The sequence below is a fragment of the Austrofundulus limnaeus genome, unplaced genomic scaffold, assembly GCF_001266775.1.
Source record: "Austrofundulus limnaeus strain Quisiro unplaced genomic scaffold, Austrofundulus_limnaeus-1.0 Scaffold114, whole genome shotgun sequence".
Lineage (NCBI taxonomy): Eukaryota > Metazoa > Chordata > Actinopteri > Cyprinodontiformes > Rivulidae > Austrofundulus > Austrofundulus limnaeus.
Genome location: NW_013952516.1, coordinates 880,094 through 895,723, shown reverse-complemented (window position 1 = coordinate 895,723; position 15,630 = coordinate 880,094). Strand labels below are relative to the sequence as shown.

At 38.9% G+C, this 15,630-nt stretch overlaps 2 protein-coding genes across 5 annotated transcripts in view; one reads left to right on the top strand and one right to left on the bottom strand.

Annotated features, from left to right (window-relative positions):
• Window positions 1–10,838, top strand: part of acacb (acetyl-CoA carboxylase beta) — a 30,583-nt gene extending 19,745 nt beyond the window's left edge. For all 4 annotated transcript variants that reach the window (XM_014014392.1, XM_014014390.1, XM_014014391.1 and 1 more), the window contains 25 exons: window positions 800–940; window positions 1,046–1,145; window positions 2,404–2,511; window positions 2,585–2,641; window positions 2,816–2,857; window positions 2,964–3,179; window positions 3,341–3,496; window positions 3,692–3,895; window positions 4,028–4,183; window positions 4,263–4,385; window positions 4,471–4,740; window positions 4,851–4,948; window positions 5,129–5,249; window positions 5,338–5,448; window positions 6,041–6,184; window positions 6,277–6,397; window positions 6,480–6,576; window positions 6,676–6,772; window positions 6,865–7,000; window positions 7,543–7,720; window positions 7,816–7,928; window positions 8,027–8,181; window positions 8,696–8,866; window positions 9,179–9,315; window positions 9,750–10,838. In XM_014014392.1, coding sequence (XP_013869846.1) covers window positions 800–940; window positions 1,046–1,145; window positions 2,404–2,511; window positions 2,585–2,641; window positions 2,816–2,857; window positions 2,964–3,179; window positions 3,341–3,496; window positions 3,692–3,895; window positions 4,028–4,183; window positions 4,263–4,385; window positions 4,471–4,740; window positions 4,851–4,948; window positions 5,129–5,249; window positions 5,338–5,448; window positions 6,041–6,184; window positions 6,277–6,397; window positions 6,480–6,576; window positions 6,676–6,772; window positions 6,865–7,000; window positions 7,543–7,720; window positions 7,816–7,928; window positions 8,027–8,181; window positions 8,696–8,866; window positions 9,179–9,315; window positions 9,750–9,876 — 3,379 coding nt within the window. In that variant the 3' untranslated portion in view covers window positions 9,877–10,838. The remainder of the gene's footprint in view (window positions 1–799; window positions 941–1,045; window positions 1,146–2,403; window positions 2,512–2,584; window positions 2,642–2,815; window positions 2,858–2,963; window positions 3,180–3,340; window positions 3,497–3,691; window positions 3,896–4,027; window positions 4,184–4,262; window positions 4,386–4,470; window positions 4,741–4,850; window positions 4,949–5,128; window positions 5,250–5,337; window positions 5,449–6,040; window positions 6,185–6,276; window positions 6,398–6,479; window positions 6,577–6,675; window positions 6,773–6,864; window positions 7,001–7,542; window positions 7,721–7,815; window positions 7,929–8,026; window positions 8,182–8,695; window positions 8,867–9,178; window positions 9,316–9,749) is intronic.
• A 130-nt stretch (window positions 10,839–10,968) lies between these two features.
• Window positions 10,969–14,341, bottom strand: foxn4 (forkhead box N4; the record flags this gene model as incomplete). Its single annotated transcript, XM_014014394.1, is given in 7 exon segments — window positions 10,969–11,709; window positions 12,887–13,279; window positions 13,360–13,567; window positions 13,643–13,739; window positions 13,820–13,947; window positions 14,036–14,146; window positions 14,229–14,341. Coding segments are annotated over 7 exon segments (1,301 nt in total), but the record flags the coding sequence as incomplete, so codon positions are not given.
• Between the last annotated feature and the right edge of the window lie 1,289 nt (window positions 14,342–15,630).

The following is a 15,630-nucleotide window of genomic DNA, read 5'->3' as shown; positions in this document are numbered from 1 at the left end:
TATATATATATATACATACACACACACTGTATATATTTTAAATGACTGGGTACTTCTCTGACCTCTTTTATGATGCAGGGATTTTTATTTTTTTATTTTTTCTCTTTTTCAAAAATCAGGTCCAGTCTCCAAGAAAAGGGCAATTCTTTTGCACACATCTCTCCTAGGAACTATGGGTTTAATTAGGTTATATTTTACAGTGTAATTTAATATATCATATTTTTATTGTATTTCATAGATTTTATTTTTGAAAGTTCTGTGTCTGCTTCTTATTAATAGAAACATTTGCAAGTTTATGTAGTTTGTGCCGACAATGTTTTATTCCAAATGATTGGTGCTAATGAGAAAATCATTTTGGTTGGACTCAGTATGCGCAGGTGAGAAATAAAAATCAATTCACCACTCATCTGCAAGTCTTCAGACTGTAGACTGCATAATTTATTTGTGTTGAGCATGCTTGAGAAAATTGGACAAATAGTTATCAAGATAAACACAGAATGTATTATTGACATTAACATTAAAGGTCCCTTTTAATGGTAAAGTCTCTCAGATGACTGGTTTTATGAGCTGTAAATGTCTTGTTCTGGACGTGACGTTGAACTGTTTAGTCAAGACTTGAGACCAACACTGACTTTGTGACCCCTCTGCTATCTTTTATATGTAATCTAAAACAGATGTCTGATTTGTTTTTTGTTGAACAGAAAATATTATGCTGACTTGCTTTAATCGCTGTCTATACGAATCTTTGCATTTGCTTGAAGCTCTTTGAGGTTATTCAGTTGTCCTGCCTCCTCCTCAGGCTTCCTGTGCCGATGAGTGGATCAGGTCAGTTTAAAGTGAGTCGTCAGGGCAGTGAGCTTTTAATGGACGGAGCCTTTTCTCCACCCTGCCAACGAATGGGAGCTATGGTGGCTTTCCAGTGCTTTGAGGACTTCAAAAGGTGACTTTTATCCTGATAATAACTTATGTCAAAATACATAAACTGTATGCAGATCAAAGTAAATAGGCTAAAAGTTAATTAATATATGTTTCTATTTGTTTTTAGGAATTTTGATGAGACTTTGTCAAGTTTTGCAGAACCAATTTTGGAGGGTGCCTCGTTCTTGGAGTCCTGCTCAAGTTTCTATGAGGAGGAGAACATGAAGGTGGGTCTGCAGTAGGGTTGTTACGGATAATGCATTTTTGACGAGTAGGAGCATGAAACGAATAAAACGTGTCAATATCCATACTCGTTCTGAAGGAAGATCCTCATTGGGTAACTGACTGTCTTCACAAGCTGTGATTGGCCAGTCACAGAGAGAGCCCGCCCCTCCCCGTCTCTGCAGCGGGAGCTGTGCCTCACTCGACTCTCAGACGCGTGCAKACAGCTGATCTCTCTGTGCTCATGGTGCTGTCCAGCTCATCTCTAGTATGATGCTTAAAGTTACTCGGGGAACTTGTTTTGTTTCAAGCGCAGTTCATTTGACAAGTAAGAGCTGAAAACGGCTCGTGTCGCGTCGGTCACTTCCTCAAGTCCGGTCGGATGTTTGTTTTTTTTGTTTGTTTGTTTTTTTACTGTCTGCTTTCTCTTAATTTGACTGGTGGTGATATAAAATCAGTTGGAACGCGGTGCTTTTGAGAAAAATACAGTAAACAAGGCTGACATTTTTCCGTTTGCCGTCACTATGTTTGCATGAATCACCAAGTTCACACAGATCATTAATAAACAGTCTTACAGACCACTTACTCACATACAGCTGAACAGAACAACCTCTCCCTCTCACACATATGCACACACACACACACCTTAACATTATCAACATTATTTAACTTTGTGTGTGGGGAAAAAATGCCAAGAACATTAGGTAGTAAAACTAAATAAATAATTGAAAGACAAAAAAAAATCTGTTTGATCATAAAATAAATAAAAAAGGAAGTTGTATTGAGTATGACAATTTTTGTTCATGCGTACTTCAGTAGTTAATAATTTCCTACTGCATGAGTTGTATTCATTCAGGCACTTAAACTATTTACAGAACAAGCTTTTTTTAAACTCAGAACATGATTTTTTTTACTTTTGTGATTAAAAACATTGATTTAAATCTCATTTTTGAGGCTGTTCTGTAAACAACATTCAAACAAACAATACATATAAGAASTTCTGATCAATCCATATCATTTTTAGACTTAAAACAATGTACAGATTTAAGCCCCGCCAACTTCCGGTTAAACCAMACCTACATCTGGTTTAGGTCCCGCCCACTCCGAGTACAGATACAGATACAGATAATTTAGATGGTTGAACAGATGCAGATACAGATAGTGGTGTACTCGCTCCTCCCTAGTCTGTAGCTGTGGAAAAGTTTAACATTATGCAGGTTTTTCATATAGCAAACACTTTATATAGTCTTTCAATCTCTACAGAACGCCAGGGAGAACCCCATCCACATCATTAACGTGTCGATTAGGTCAGCAGACACAGAAGATGATGATGCTTTGGTCAAAGCCTTCACTGCCTTCGCCCAGTCMAAGGTCAGATTCTGCTTCGGCACTAATATATTTGAAATTCAMTTGTTTAACCTCAATGCTTTTTGAAAATCTACAGAAAGACATCCTCTTTGAGTATGGAATCAGGAGAATCACATTTTTGATTGCACAAAAGGTAAACATTTTTGACAAGTCATAGCCTTTTTGGAAAAATCAACACCTTTATAATATTAGTACTAGGTCTTTTTATTGTATTTATGAAAATATTTAAATCATGTWTTTGTTCTTAAAATAATCTCATACAACAACAAAAACTGCCATCTGATTATTACTTTGCTGTTTTATTTAGAGAGAATTTCCCAAATTCTTCACGTTCAGAGCTCGTGATCAGGTAAGTCTTTCGCTGCCACACTGTTGTAAACGATTCATGATGTGGAAGTTTGAGATAATGGACCCCCACCATCTYCTTCACCTCGTCCTATGTTGTTTCTTCTAAGTTCCAAGAGGATCGAATATACAGAAACCTGGAGCCAGCTTTAGCGTTTCAGCTGGAGCTCAACAGAATGAGGAACTTCGACCTGACCGCCATTCCTTGTGCCAACCACAAGATGCACCTCTACTTGGGCGCCGCCCGTGTCCAGGAAGGGGCTGAAGTTACAGACTACCGCTTTTTCATCCGAGCAATTATCCGCCACTCCGATCTCGTTACAAAGGTGAGAGGTAGAAACGAAAATGCAAAGATTTCTCATTTTAAAAAGGAAGCATAGGTAATTAGGATGCACGCCTTTTGAAGATTTTATTTTTAMATCTTGCATGTGGCTTAATTACAGGAGACGACGTAGTGATATTTGACATTCTCTCTTTTTATAATCAGGAAGCTTCCTTTGAATACCTTCAAAACGAAGGAGAACGTCTTCTGTTGGAAGCCATGGATGAGCTGGAGGTGGCCTTCAGTAACACCAGCGTCCGCACAGACTGCAACCACATCTTCCTTAACTTTGTCCCCACCGTCATCATGGACCCCTCTAAAGTCAGTGTTTAAYGATCACTTCTACAAATGAATTGTAATAGTTGCACAAGTTATGTCTTTTTTTTTTTTTTGGACAGTATTACAGCATAACACTCACAAATGTTCAAATTTTTTTATTTTCATAGTGATTCTCTGGTTCTTCCATCTGTTATATTTTAACTTTGTTTTGAAATACTCTGATCTTTGTGTCGTCAGATCGAAGAATCGGTCCGCTCCATGGTGATGCGCTACGGCAGCCGTCTTTGGAAGCTGCGGGTTCTTCAGGCTGAACTGAAGATCAACATTCGTCTCACACCGACCGGCAATGCCATTCCTATCCGCCTGTTTCTCACTAATGAATCAGGCTATTATTTGGACATCAGTCTGTATAAAGAGGTCACTGATCCGAGYTCTCGACAGGTCAGGACAGGAAACAGAGTGGATTTAAAAAAACAACAGGAATATAAATAGTGTGCTAAATTCTCACAGATTATCCAGTGCGCTTTATAGATGTAGATATTAAAATCATTGCTTTCCCGTTTGCTGTTTCAGATTATGTTCCAGTCATATGGAGACAAGCAGGGTCCTTTGCATGGCATGCTGATCAACACTCCTTACGTGACCAAAGACCTGCTGCAGGCCAAACGCTTCCAGGCTCAGACTCTGGGAACTACATATGTTTATGACTTCCCTGAGATGTTCAGACAGGTACTGCTAACTCAGTGAGCTGCTCTAGTTTCTGTCCTAAATGTCTTTAAATTGTTACCTCCCTGAAACTCTCTTCTAGGCTCTTTTCAAGCTGTGGGGTCCAGGGGACAAGTGCCCCAAAGATGTGCTGATGTGCACAGAGCTTGTTCTGGACCCAGAAGGTCGACTTGTGCAGATGAACCGCCTGCCTGCCTGCAATGATGTAAGGCGCCTTTAGAAACGTTTCCATTACCTGCTACATTCGTAGCAGGAAGAAACAAACTCTTACAGTTAGTTTTCTTCAACAGGTGGGGATGGTTGCCTTCAGGATGAAGATGAAGACTCCAGAGTATCCAGTGGGCAGAGACATTGTAGTCATCTGTAACGACATCACTCACATGATCGGGTCGTTTGGTCCTCAGGAGGATGAGCTGTTCCTCAGGGCGTCTGAGTTAGCTCGGGCTGAAGGCATCCCCCGCATCTACATCGCAGCCAACAGCGGAGCTCGCATCGGGCTCGCCGAAGAGGTCAAGCACATGTTCCAGGTGGCCTGGATAGACCCCTCTGACCTCTACAAGGTGACCACAGACACAGATTCATTTTGAACTTGTTTTGTTTAGTTACAGTTAATGGGATAAACTGCATGTAGTTGTACCTTTTTAAAATGTATTTCTATGTCATTTCGTAGGGTTTTAAGTACCTTTACCTGACGCCACAAGACTACACCCGCATCAGCTCCACTAACTCTGTTCACTGCTGCCATGTAGAGGAGGGAGGAGAATCAAGGTACAACACATTCTTATTTAAAAACTATTCAGAACTTTAATATACATGGAGTATGTAGAGACATGAATTTGTTGAATCTGTGTTTTTACAAGCCATACAGCAGTCAGGTCTCTCAATATTCTTAGAAAGATAACTTGAAGCAAAACCTGAATGGAACCGAGTCTTTCTCACCTGTGACAGGTACATCATCACTGACATTATCGGGAAAGATGAAGGTCTGGGTGTTGAGAACCTGCGAGGTTCGGGCACCATTGCAGGAGAATCTTCTCAAGCCTACGAAGAGATTATCACCATCAGTATGGTGAGAAAGATAATCTGACTCTTTTTTTTTTTGACAGCAGGAACAAAGTCACTCAGATTCCCAGCTGAGCTGCTTCATGTCCTTCCAGGTGACGTGTCGAGCCATCGGAATTGGAGCCTATCTGGTCCGTTTGGGACAGCGAGTGATACAGGTGGAGAACTCCCACATTATCCTGACAGGAGCAGGTGCACTTAACAAGGTCTGTTGGTTTTTTATTAATGTATGTATGCAGCTTATTAGTTTTCTGTGCACATCAAAGACACTGTATCAATGAGTAGGTTTAATTTAATTGCAATGTATTCAAAGAAGCAAAAATTAAAGATGAATATATGAGAGCCTGCTTTTTTTTAACGTTTGTAGAAATTGACAATGACCAAGAAATGTTGTCTTCTTTCAGTGTTCAGTTAAATCTGCCTGTGACATCAAATTTTTGTGACAAATATGAACCTGCTGTTGAAAAATAGTAATGTAAAGAAGAAAATTCATGCTTCTGAGATCAACTGAGTCAGAGTTCAAATGAAATTGTTTCAATAAACAAAGACTACAGAGTTCCCCTTTTTAAAAAGTTTCTCTTTATTGTCACTTCCTGTTTCACTTTGGTTGCACCAACTTCAACAAAAAAAAGTCAACTGTGGGACAAATTGGGTAAAATCGTGTATTATGCCAATTATTATTATTAGTTTTTAAATATTAGGACTTCTTTTTCCACTCTTTGTATTGGGAATGCACGTTACAGGCACTTTAATGTGTAAGTCTTCATTTTGGTCCTTCAAGGTCTGGTTTCTGTGCAGGTTCTGGGCAGAGAAGTCTACACCTCCAACAACCAGCTGGGTGGAGTTCAGATCATGCACAACAATGGGGTCTCACACACGTCTGTGCCTGATGATTTTGAGGGAGTCTTCACCATACTGCAGTGGCTCTCCTATATGCCAAAGGTTCTACTGAATGTTTGCTGTCTAAATCTAAATATTCAGTAAACTTGTCAGGCCTTCAGCTCATTTACTGAAGTTTCTTTACAATCCTGCAGAACAAATACTCCCCTGTTCCTGTAGTGGTCACTACAGATCCAGTAGACAGAGAGATTGAGTTTACTCCCACAAAAGCCCCGTATGATCCTCGATGGATGCTCACTGGCAAACCACACCCCAGTAAGTTACACAGTCCAGACTATACAGATATTTAATGCCAGTAATATACCAGATAAATATATTTTTTCATGTGAAATGTTAGCAGTAAGAGGTGCCTGGCAGAGTGGATTCTTTGACCATGGGTCTTTCATGGAGATCATGGAGTCTTGGGCTCAGACAGTGGTAGTGGGAAGAGCAAGGTAAAATGGAATAAAACTTTTACAGCATAGACTGACTCCGTGAATGTAAACACAAATAGATCTCTAACTCTGCTGTTCTGTGGTTTCTGCATGGCTCAGGTTAGGAGGAATTCCTCTTGGCGTCATTGCAGTAGAGACGCGGTCAGTCGAGCTCACAATCCCTGCAGATCCTGCGCATCTGGACTCAGAATCTAAAGTGAGCTGCTCTACATGCGTTTAGTATTTATTCACTATTTTATTTATTGTGATCTTTACCATCTTTAGCTTGGTTTTGTGTGATCTTGTCAGGTTTTACAACAAGCTGGCCAGGTGTGGTTTCCAGATTCTGCATTTAAAACAGCTCAGGCGATCTCTGACTTCAACCGTGAACACCTGCCTCTCATGGTGTTTGCCAACTGGAGGGGCTTCTCTGGGGGGATGAAAGGTATGAAACTTAACTTATGTTGTTTATTGTAAAGTATAGACTTCAAGCACTCACACTTTTATGTATTTATTATCGTAACTCTACACTCTTCTTTAAAATGTCAGGTTTTTATTGTAGCAGAATAAACACATTCAGTAAATGGTTGCTTTATACTTTTTTTCTTTTCCCTGATGATCACTGCAGCCAATTTTTTTTAGCTCTTGTTAGTATGAGCACCCTCCTGCTGTTTTTGTCTGTTTTTCAGCAAATAAAATGAGACTTCCATGAATTTAGTGGAAAAAGGATTTTCTTTATTGGGATATATATTGTGCTTTCCTGTTTCTGTGTTTTGTAAGCTTGTACCTGAAACTGTCTTTTCTCTGTATTTGGCAAGTAACACATAMATTTTAAAATTTACTCTTAAGAGTTTTGCTGTCTTATTTTGCCCCATACACAAGTTCTGTCCTACTCAGTGTATTAGAGAAAACAAAAACAAACAAAAAAGATTTATAACTGTGCAGAAAGTATATAATGTAAATGTTTTTTTTTCTTCCCTGTTTCAGATATGTATGACCAGGTCCTGAAGTTTGGGGCCTATATTGTTGATGCTCTGCACGGTTTCCATCAGCCAGTGTTGGTGTACATCCCACCCCAGGCTGAGCTGAGAGGAGGATCATGGGTAGTGATAGATCCCACCATCAACCCTCTGTGTATGGAGCTTTATGCTGACAGGGAGAGCAGGTACATGATGCCGTTTCCTTACATTGCATGCAGCACATTGTACGAGTTGTTACATTGTTGTTATTTTTGTTCGACATTCTTCTTTTTTTATTCAGAGGGGGTGTGCTGGAGGCTGAGGGCACAGTGGAGATAAAATTCAGGAGGAAGGACCAGTTAAAGACTATGAGAAGGCTCGATTCAGTTTATGCCAACCTGGTTGAGCAGCTCGGTAAAAAAATTTTTTTTTCTCAAATCACAAAATGTATTTATTTCAATTTTGTTCTTGATTTCTGCTGCGTTGCTAATATCCATTAATGTTTCGGTCAGCTTCTCCAGARCTGTCTCCGAAAGAAGGCAAAGAGCTGGAGGCGAAGCTCAAAGCGAGGGAAGAATTTCTGTTACCCATCTACCACCAGGTGGCAGTGCAGTTTGTTGACCTGCATGACACTCCGGGCAGAATGCAGGAAAAAGGGGTCATCACTGTGAGTGTGCTCTGCGTGACTGATCCAATATTAAGATCAAAACAACAACGAAAAACTTAACACTTTATATTATGATGCTTCAATCAATCATTAGTTATTAGTTATTACTATTATTAATGCACATTAACTAATAAATGTGTTTAATAGTGCTATATCATTACTCAATTAGTCATAAAAAATAAACAAGTTCTTGTGGTAAATGACACTAATCTACAACTAATTATTTTCAAATCAAAATGTGTTTCTCTACTGAAGTTTTAACTAATTTATTAGTAGCAGGATATTTATTTTTTTTTTTTATGTTTTGTAAACTCAGTTTTAACCAAACTTTGACTCTTTAAATGTTGCTGTTGCAGAATAAAGTCCTAGGCAAGTTAATAAACAACTGATGATGTTTATAGTTAATTTGTGTTCTTCTTAGTAACATATTTTTAAATTAGTATATTATTTTATATAATTAAGCCTTATAAATCCTGTACTTTATTTAAATTTTATCTGATTTTTTTTTCAAAAGGATATTTTGGACTGGAAGAACGCACGGACCTTTTTCTACTGGCGTCTCCGTCGGCTCCTGCTGGAGCAGGTGGCCAAGTGTGAGATCCTGCAGGCCAACAAGGATCTGAGTGATGGACACATGCAGTCCATGCTGCGCAGATGGTTTGTTGAAACAGAGGGAACAGTTAAGGTGCGTGAACACAACCAGAGCGTCTTTCTCTGCTGATTCACAAAGAACTAAACACTGCAGAAGATAAAAATGACTGAAGGTTACTGGCTGTTCATTTTTAATACTCCTGATCGCCTTTATCTTGACTTTTCCCCGCCAAGATGACTTCCTTTATTATGTTACAACATTCAAACTTGTTTGTTGTTCATCTGATCATTAATGAGTAACACTTTTTGACTCTCTGGATAACAAATCTCAAGCCAGCTCTCGTTTTTGAGTTGTTAAAAACCAATCTGATCTGTTTTTTGACGTTATGTCAACCTGCTATCACAGGCTTACCTTTGGGATAACAACCAAGCTGTGATTGAGTGGCTGGAGAAGCATTTGTCTGTGGAGGATGGCACCCATTCAGTGATTCGAGAAAACATCAAGTACTTAAAACGAGAGAACGTTTTGAAGCATATCCGCAGGTACAGTATGTGAAGACACTTTGTACACAAATATTAACATATCGGATGCAGTCATTTGTAAATGTAAATAGTTGTACTGTATTTACAACCCTATACACATAACAGGGTGACTCAAGTCGTTTTGAAGGTGAAATGTATTTATTCTTTTGTTGTATTTTTCTAACACCAGAAAACAGCTAAATATTATATTTCTTATAATAAGCTGAAAAGAGATGCATTAATCAAATGTTAACTAGGAGCTGAATTATCACGGGCAATATTTTGTTTCCTTGTCTAAGCTTTGTTTCTTTGCAAGTCTTAATTACATTTTACTGATGGAGTTTGAAGATGCACAAACATAAACTATTGCATCTTTCGTAAAATACTTTCAAGTGGTGCTTTTGTTTCTTTAGTAAATATTTATTGTCTGCATCCGATGTCCTTCTTGCGCGCAGTTTGGTGCAGGCTAACCCTGACGTCGCCATGGATTGCATCATCCACATGAGTCAGAACATCTCTCCTTCCCAGAGGGCCAAGTTGTCGCATCTGCTGGCCACTATGGACAGCACCAGCACCAGTTAACCTGTGGGACGTCATCAGGTTACACTATTAAAGACAACCAATACACTATTGTAGTATGCTGTATTATTACAGAGTAGAAGCACTGAATCACTTTGGTAGTAAAAGGCATAAAGCTCAAAGAACACAACTTTGGATTTTTGTAGTATAGTACAAATAAGCGCACAAAAGTTTCAAAAAGTTTGAAAGTGTCTTTTTAAGTTGAGCAACAAATCGTTTCAGCTCTTCACAGCGTTTCACTGTAACGCACATTTGACTTTGCTGTATTTAAACACAAAATTAATCAGTGTTAAACTTTTCTCAACGAACCCTGTGCCGTCTGACGAAGCCAGAGTTCATCAGGCTTCAGAAGCTAAATACTTGATACTTTGGTGCTAGTTATGATTTTTAGTTGAAGATATAACAAAAAATGTGTTTGACTTCGAATGTATTAAATGCAAAATAAGCTTAAAACTTAATTCTTCGAAAACCACTTAAGAAAAACAGATACGTGTCACAAAAGTTTAAAATCAGTTGAATCTGAATTATTTCTGTAAAAACAGCAATAATCAACAGTACTTATTTTAGAAATATAACTTTTAAAGGGACATTTATAAAAAAAATCTGTCGTGTTTGACATTTCAGTTTTGATGATAATGATAGTTTGTCTTTTTATTTTCCACTTTGTCTTGTTTATCTACTGAATGTGTAGAATATGAACTGAATTACAGAAGCGATCATTTCAAACATTTATTTTTACTTTTGCCTTGATCTCTCTGTGTAAAGCAGCAGTGCTTAAAACTCAGGTTTGTAAAGAGTGGACACCATTTGCCAAAGGGGTCCCWATGAACAATGTGTTGATTCGCCTTGCCTCAGATCAAACATCAGCCATGACATTTCATGTGAATGTTAGTGAACTCCTCCTGTTCCTTGTTATTTCAACGGGGGAGGTTTGTTAATAAAAACTTCCATGATTGTACTTAAATACAAAAAGCTTTTTGTTTATTTTATTATGATTGTGTTAATGAGCACAGCAGATATTTGACCTGCAGACTTGTTAATCACAAAGTGTAGAGGAGCGATGTGAAAATGCTGAGATGTATTTTGGATTCATGAATCGATAAAAAAAAAAGATTTTATGTGGCAAATTCAAACACTCGAATATACTGTATATACAGCAAAAGATTGATGGAGTCATCACTTTCTCTAGCTGCCTTTTATAAATATAAATAAAACATCACAGCAAGAACATCTAACACAACACAACAAACGAGAGACTGGGAGCTACATAATGTGAAAACACAGGAAAAACACATGGATGCTATTTTACACAGATTTCGCCACCAAGTCTTTGTACTCAAACAGGCTTTCAGTCTTTGCTTAGCAAAACTAAATATTTTAAGTCTCAACATATTTCTCTTCCAGCCTTCAGTTTACTTCCTGATAACCAGTGTTCTTGTCGACTTAAATTATTATTTTTTTTCTCCAAATGTTCTCCAGGGTCCAAAGATTTCTTGTTGCACAAAAGAAACCAGACCTTCTCTTTTCTTTTCTGATGGCGTCCACAAACCAGAGTTGAATGTGATTAATAATGGGTTTAGTTCCTTTAAAGCAGGGCTATGGGCTTGCTGTTGGCCGGGGTCCCCATGTACTGTGAAGACAGGGGGTCCTGCGAGGCGTACGAGGTGTAGAGCCCCGTCACCTGCACGTCTGACAGCGGCATGTTCGCCCCGCTGGAGACAGGGGGGAGGCTGGTTGTCACCAAGTCACAGTCTGAGAGTCGGAGAGGAGAGTTACTGAATGTTCCCAAAGCGTCCAGGTTAAAGCTGTCGTCCTTCATTTCATCCCACAGATTTCCTGAGCACATGGGTCAAGGTGTTAGTGCAAAAACACTGAAGTTATTTTCTAAATAAAGCAACCTAATTCATTACCAAACACACATTATGTTCACATAGTTGCATAAACTTTTAATTTTTGCACATCTTATGGTTAAAAAATACCTTTTTGGAAAATTCGGCAGCTGTTCTGTCAGAAACCCTTCATTTGAGCTCCTGTTTTTTAAATCTTTCTCAGAAATGATGTCATACCATTGCATTGATTACCCTTTAATGAGTGCTATAAAGCATTCACACTATTGAGATGATCCATTTTTTTCTGTATGTTTCTTGGCATGTCTCATTTCACAATTTTGTGCCATTTCAAAAATGTATACATCTAAACTTTCAGCTCTTTTATTTATATACACTTTTTTTTAGATATCTAGGCTTTTTGGCCTTTTTTTTTTTCATTGAAAATGAGTTGGCTTACATTTCACATCCGTAAAACCCTTCAAAATGTTTAAACTTTTATGGCACGTTCACCTTTTTATACTTATTTGTGCTAATTTCAGTTTCTTTTTTGCGAATTGTAGCTTTTTTTCTTATTTTCATGTCTTTTTGCTCTTTTCAACTATTCAATTGATTTAAAAATGTTTTACTCTATCGGCTTCTTTCTGCTACTTTACACTTTTGATGCTTCTTTCAGSTGTTTTCTGCAATTCAAGCTACTTTCAGCTACTTCAGCAAATTTTAGTGTTTTCCAGCTACATTCACATGTTAGTGATAATTTCAGCTTCTTACTGCTTAATTCAGTAAACGTGCTCCTTCTGCCTTTTTGTACTAGATTAAACTTTTTCATTGCTTTTGTAGCTATTTTTCTGATAATTTCCATTTTTTTGGCTAATTTACAACAAATTACCAAATGTTTGTACTCTTTTTTTTTCTGCAAAAATCTTTCATGATTAAGCATTCAATTCTCTAGTCATATTTTGTTTGGTGAAGCACCTGTGGTGAAACACAGGTTCATCTTTGCATCAGCTAACGACAGTACCAGTTTTAAAAGGTTTTATCTTTAATGTGTGCCACATTGTCCAAGAATTATTGTGACATAAATGAAACAAGAAAGTCAGGACTCTGAACCAGCAGCTTGTTACAAAAAAAAAAAAACGCCAAACACCAAAATCATAATTTGGCCGATTTAAAAAAGCTTTGTTTACCTTGAAGGGCAAAATCCATGATGCTGGGGTCCAGTGCATCTACCTCTGTGTTTGTGTCACTGTGCACGCTGTAAAAATCATCTGGGGGCTTGTTGGACTGCTGGGTGAGGGGACTGTGGGAGAGGTCAGGGACGGTGTGGAGGGGAGGCGTCTGGGCCGGAGCAGGGGACATGGGGGCCAGTCGAGCCTGAGCYTGGAGCTGAGCTTGAAGCTGGTGGTGCTGGTGCATGGGTAAACACGGCAGGGACAGCGTGACTATGGGCTGAGGCTGCATCTGCGCTGACACCGCTAATGGGAGCCCCGTCGCACAGCCAGGCAGCCGGGTCATACCGGGCTCTAAAGGCTTTCGTCTGCAGCTCTCTGGGCGGTCTGTGATCAGTTTGTCCAACTCATCTGTTTGGAAGCAAGACAGACGGTCAAGACTGGTCTAAAAAAAAACAATATTTGACCTTTTACTAAAATATGTTTCTGACCAGGGTTGGCCATGCTGCGGCGAATGGCTGGGAGGTCCTTGCGTTTCCACTTCTGCATCTCTTCCTCCATCTTGTCAATCTTGGCCGGGTTCAGCGCCCACAGACAGCCCTTACGGGATGAGCTGCTCGTCTTGTTCTCCACCTTCTCAAAGCATTTGTTTAAGGAAAGGTTGTGTCTGACTGAATTCTTCCATCCATCAGGCGCAGTCTGCAGACAAAGTATATTTGTTTGATTTATTCATACGTTTCAGTARTTATTTGTTTAATTACCAGTAGACCATACCTTAAAATAAGGAAAGTGTTCCTTCATAAAGCTATAGATCTCACTGACTGGGAGGCTGCCGGTTTTACTGTTCTTCAGAGCCATGGCAATCARACAGCTGAAAAATAATAAATATATTTAAATCATTCCAGGGTAGGGTGGGTGAATGAGACTCCGTAGATATTTGTGTGTAATCACCTGTAGGAGTAGATGGGTTTGGGGAAAGTTTTGGGCTGCAGCTCCTGTTCTTGTGAAGCCAGACGAGGTTGTGTGAAAAGACTTTGGTTGCTGAAAGAAACGTTGCTAAAAAGCCCACCAGCCGAGCWCTAAGACACAGAGAAAACAAACAATGAAAAACCTTATTTTGAACTTTTTTTTTCTCACTGGTGCAACATTGGTCTTTCATTATCTCACCTGCTGTCCGTTTTGAGTCAGAGGGTACACCTGTTGGGATGTGGGCTGGTAGACTGAGGTAGGGCACTGATATCCTGGGGAAGGCAGCCCGCTCATGGAGAACGGAGACATCTGTGAAACGAGTACAGGGACGTTTTCCATTAAACTACATGCCAAGTCRTTTTACTTTCCCTGCAGTTGGGTGAAAACTCACACTGCCGTTGTGGGTGTTGATGATGCTTAATCCCAGGGGGCTGTGCTGGATGTTACTCTGGAGGTGCAGCATGGAGCTCTGACTCGTTGGTATCGTCCTGTTGCTCAGCTGAGCTAAAAGGGAAAAAGAGGCAGAACACAAGGGCTTAWATTTGTCCCTTCATAAAATATGTCCGTGCATTCAGGGGGTTTGGGTGCTTGAAATTAGATCCAGTAGTTTATGACCAAGTTGGGATATTTGAGGCTAAATCTACAGTATAGTTTTCTATCAGCCTCTGCCCAAATGTGAAGGTAGATGATAAAGTTTTTTGCATGTCTGTGTGCATCTCCAGGACCTGAAGACATACAGTGTTTTAATGCAGATTGATGTAAATCTACAGCCGATTAACGTTATGACTGTAACACAGTCAGTTTTATGAATGCTGAGATAAAATTGCATGTGGTGGTAGTTGAGAGATATTTAGAACACATACTTTGAGGGTGACTTCTTGAGATAGTGAATGTAGTTAATATTATTTTCAAGGTTTGACCAAAACTGCTGCAACATTCCTCCTTTGATTATTTTTAATTTAAATCTCTGACATGAATGTGCATTCCTTCAACTAATGCTATAGGCCTCTAATTTAAATATATATGTCTGCATAGAAYATTTAGAGACTTTGGCACATGAACAAAAATTTGTGGCAGGTCAATAACGAGCCTATTTGTGGTGTTCATAACCAAAACTAGGGCTGGGCGATCAATCGATTTAATCGATTAATTCGAATTTTCCATTTATAAAGATTTAATTTTTGGTAAATTGAGATTGTTTTCCCACCAGTGCACTCTGGGGCTTCTGTAGTTCAGAGGTCACCCCACCTGTCCCTCAAGACGCTTCGTACATAACATGACAATATGGCAGCTAGCAAAGAGGATCAGCTTCCCAAAAAAGGCACTGTCTCTTCAGTTTTCTGGAACTGATTAGGTTTTGAAACCTCAAACTTGGAACAACAAATACTTCACTGCTAAATCTGTTTAAAGACTTGCTACAAAAAGCAGGAGTACAACAAATTAGTTTTGACACCTGAAACAGAGGTACTCCGTTAAGTGGGAAGCAAAATCGATTAAAATCTAAAATCGAATTTGGGATGAAAAAAATCAGAGATTTTCTTTTTTTTGGGGGGGGGGATCGCAGAGCCAAAACAGAGTTGATTTTTTTAGTGTGTTAATTAATTGCTGTTTAATATTTAGAAGCATAACAAAACAGAAAATAAACTATTAAAGTTCAAATTTTAGCAAATCTTGTCAAAGTTACGACTTTATTTATTTATATGAGAATGATTGCAGAAAAACTAATAAAAGTAAAAAAAAAATAATAATTTCAAGGTTTTCCTCTTAATTAAAGTTTTTGTCCTGATTTATCC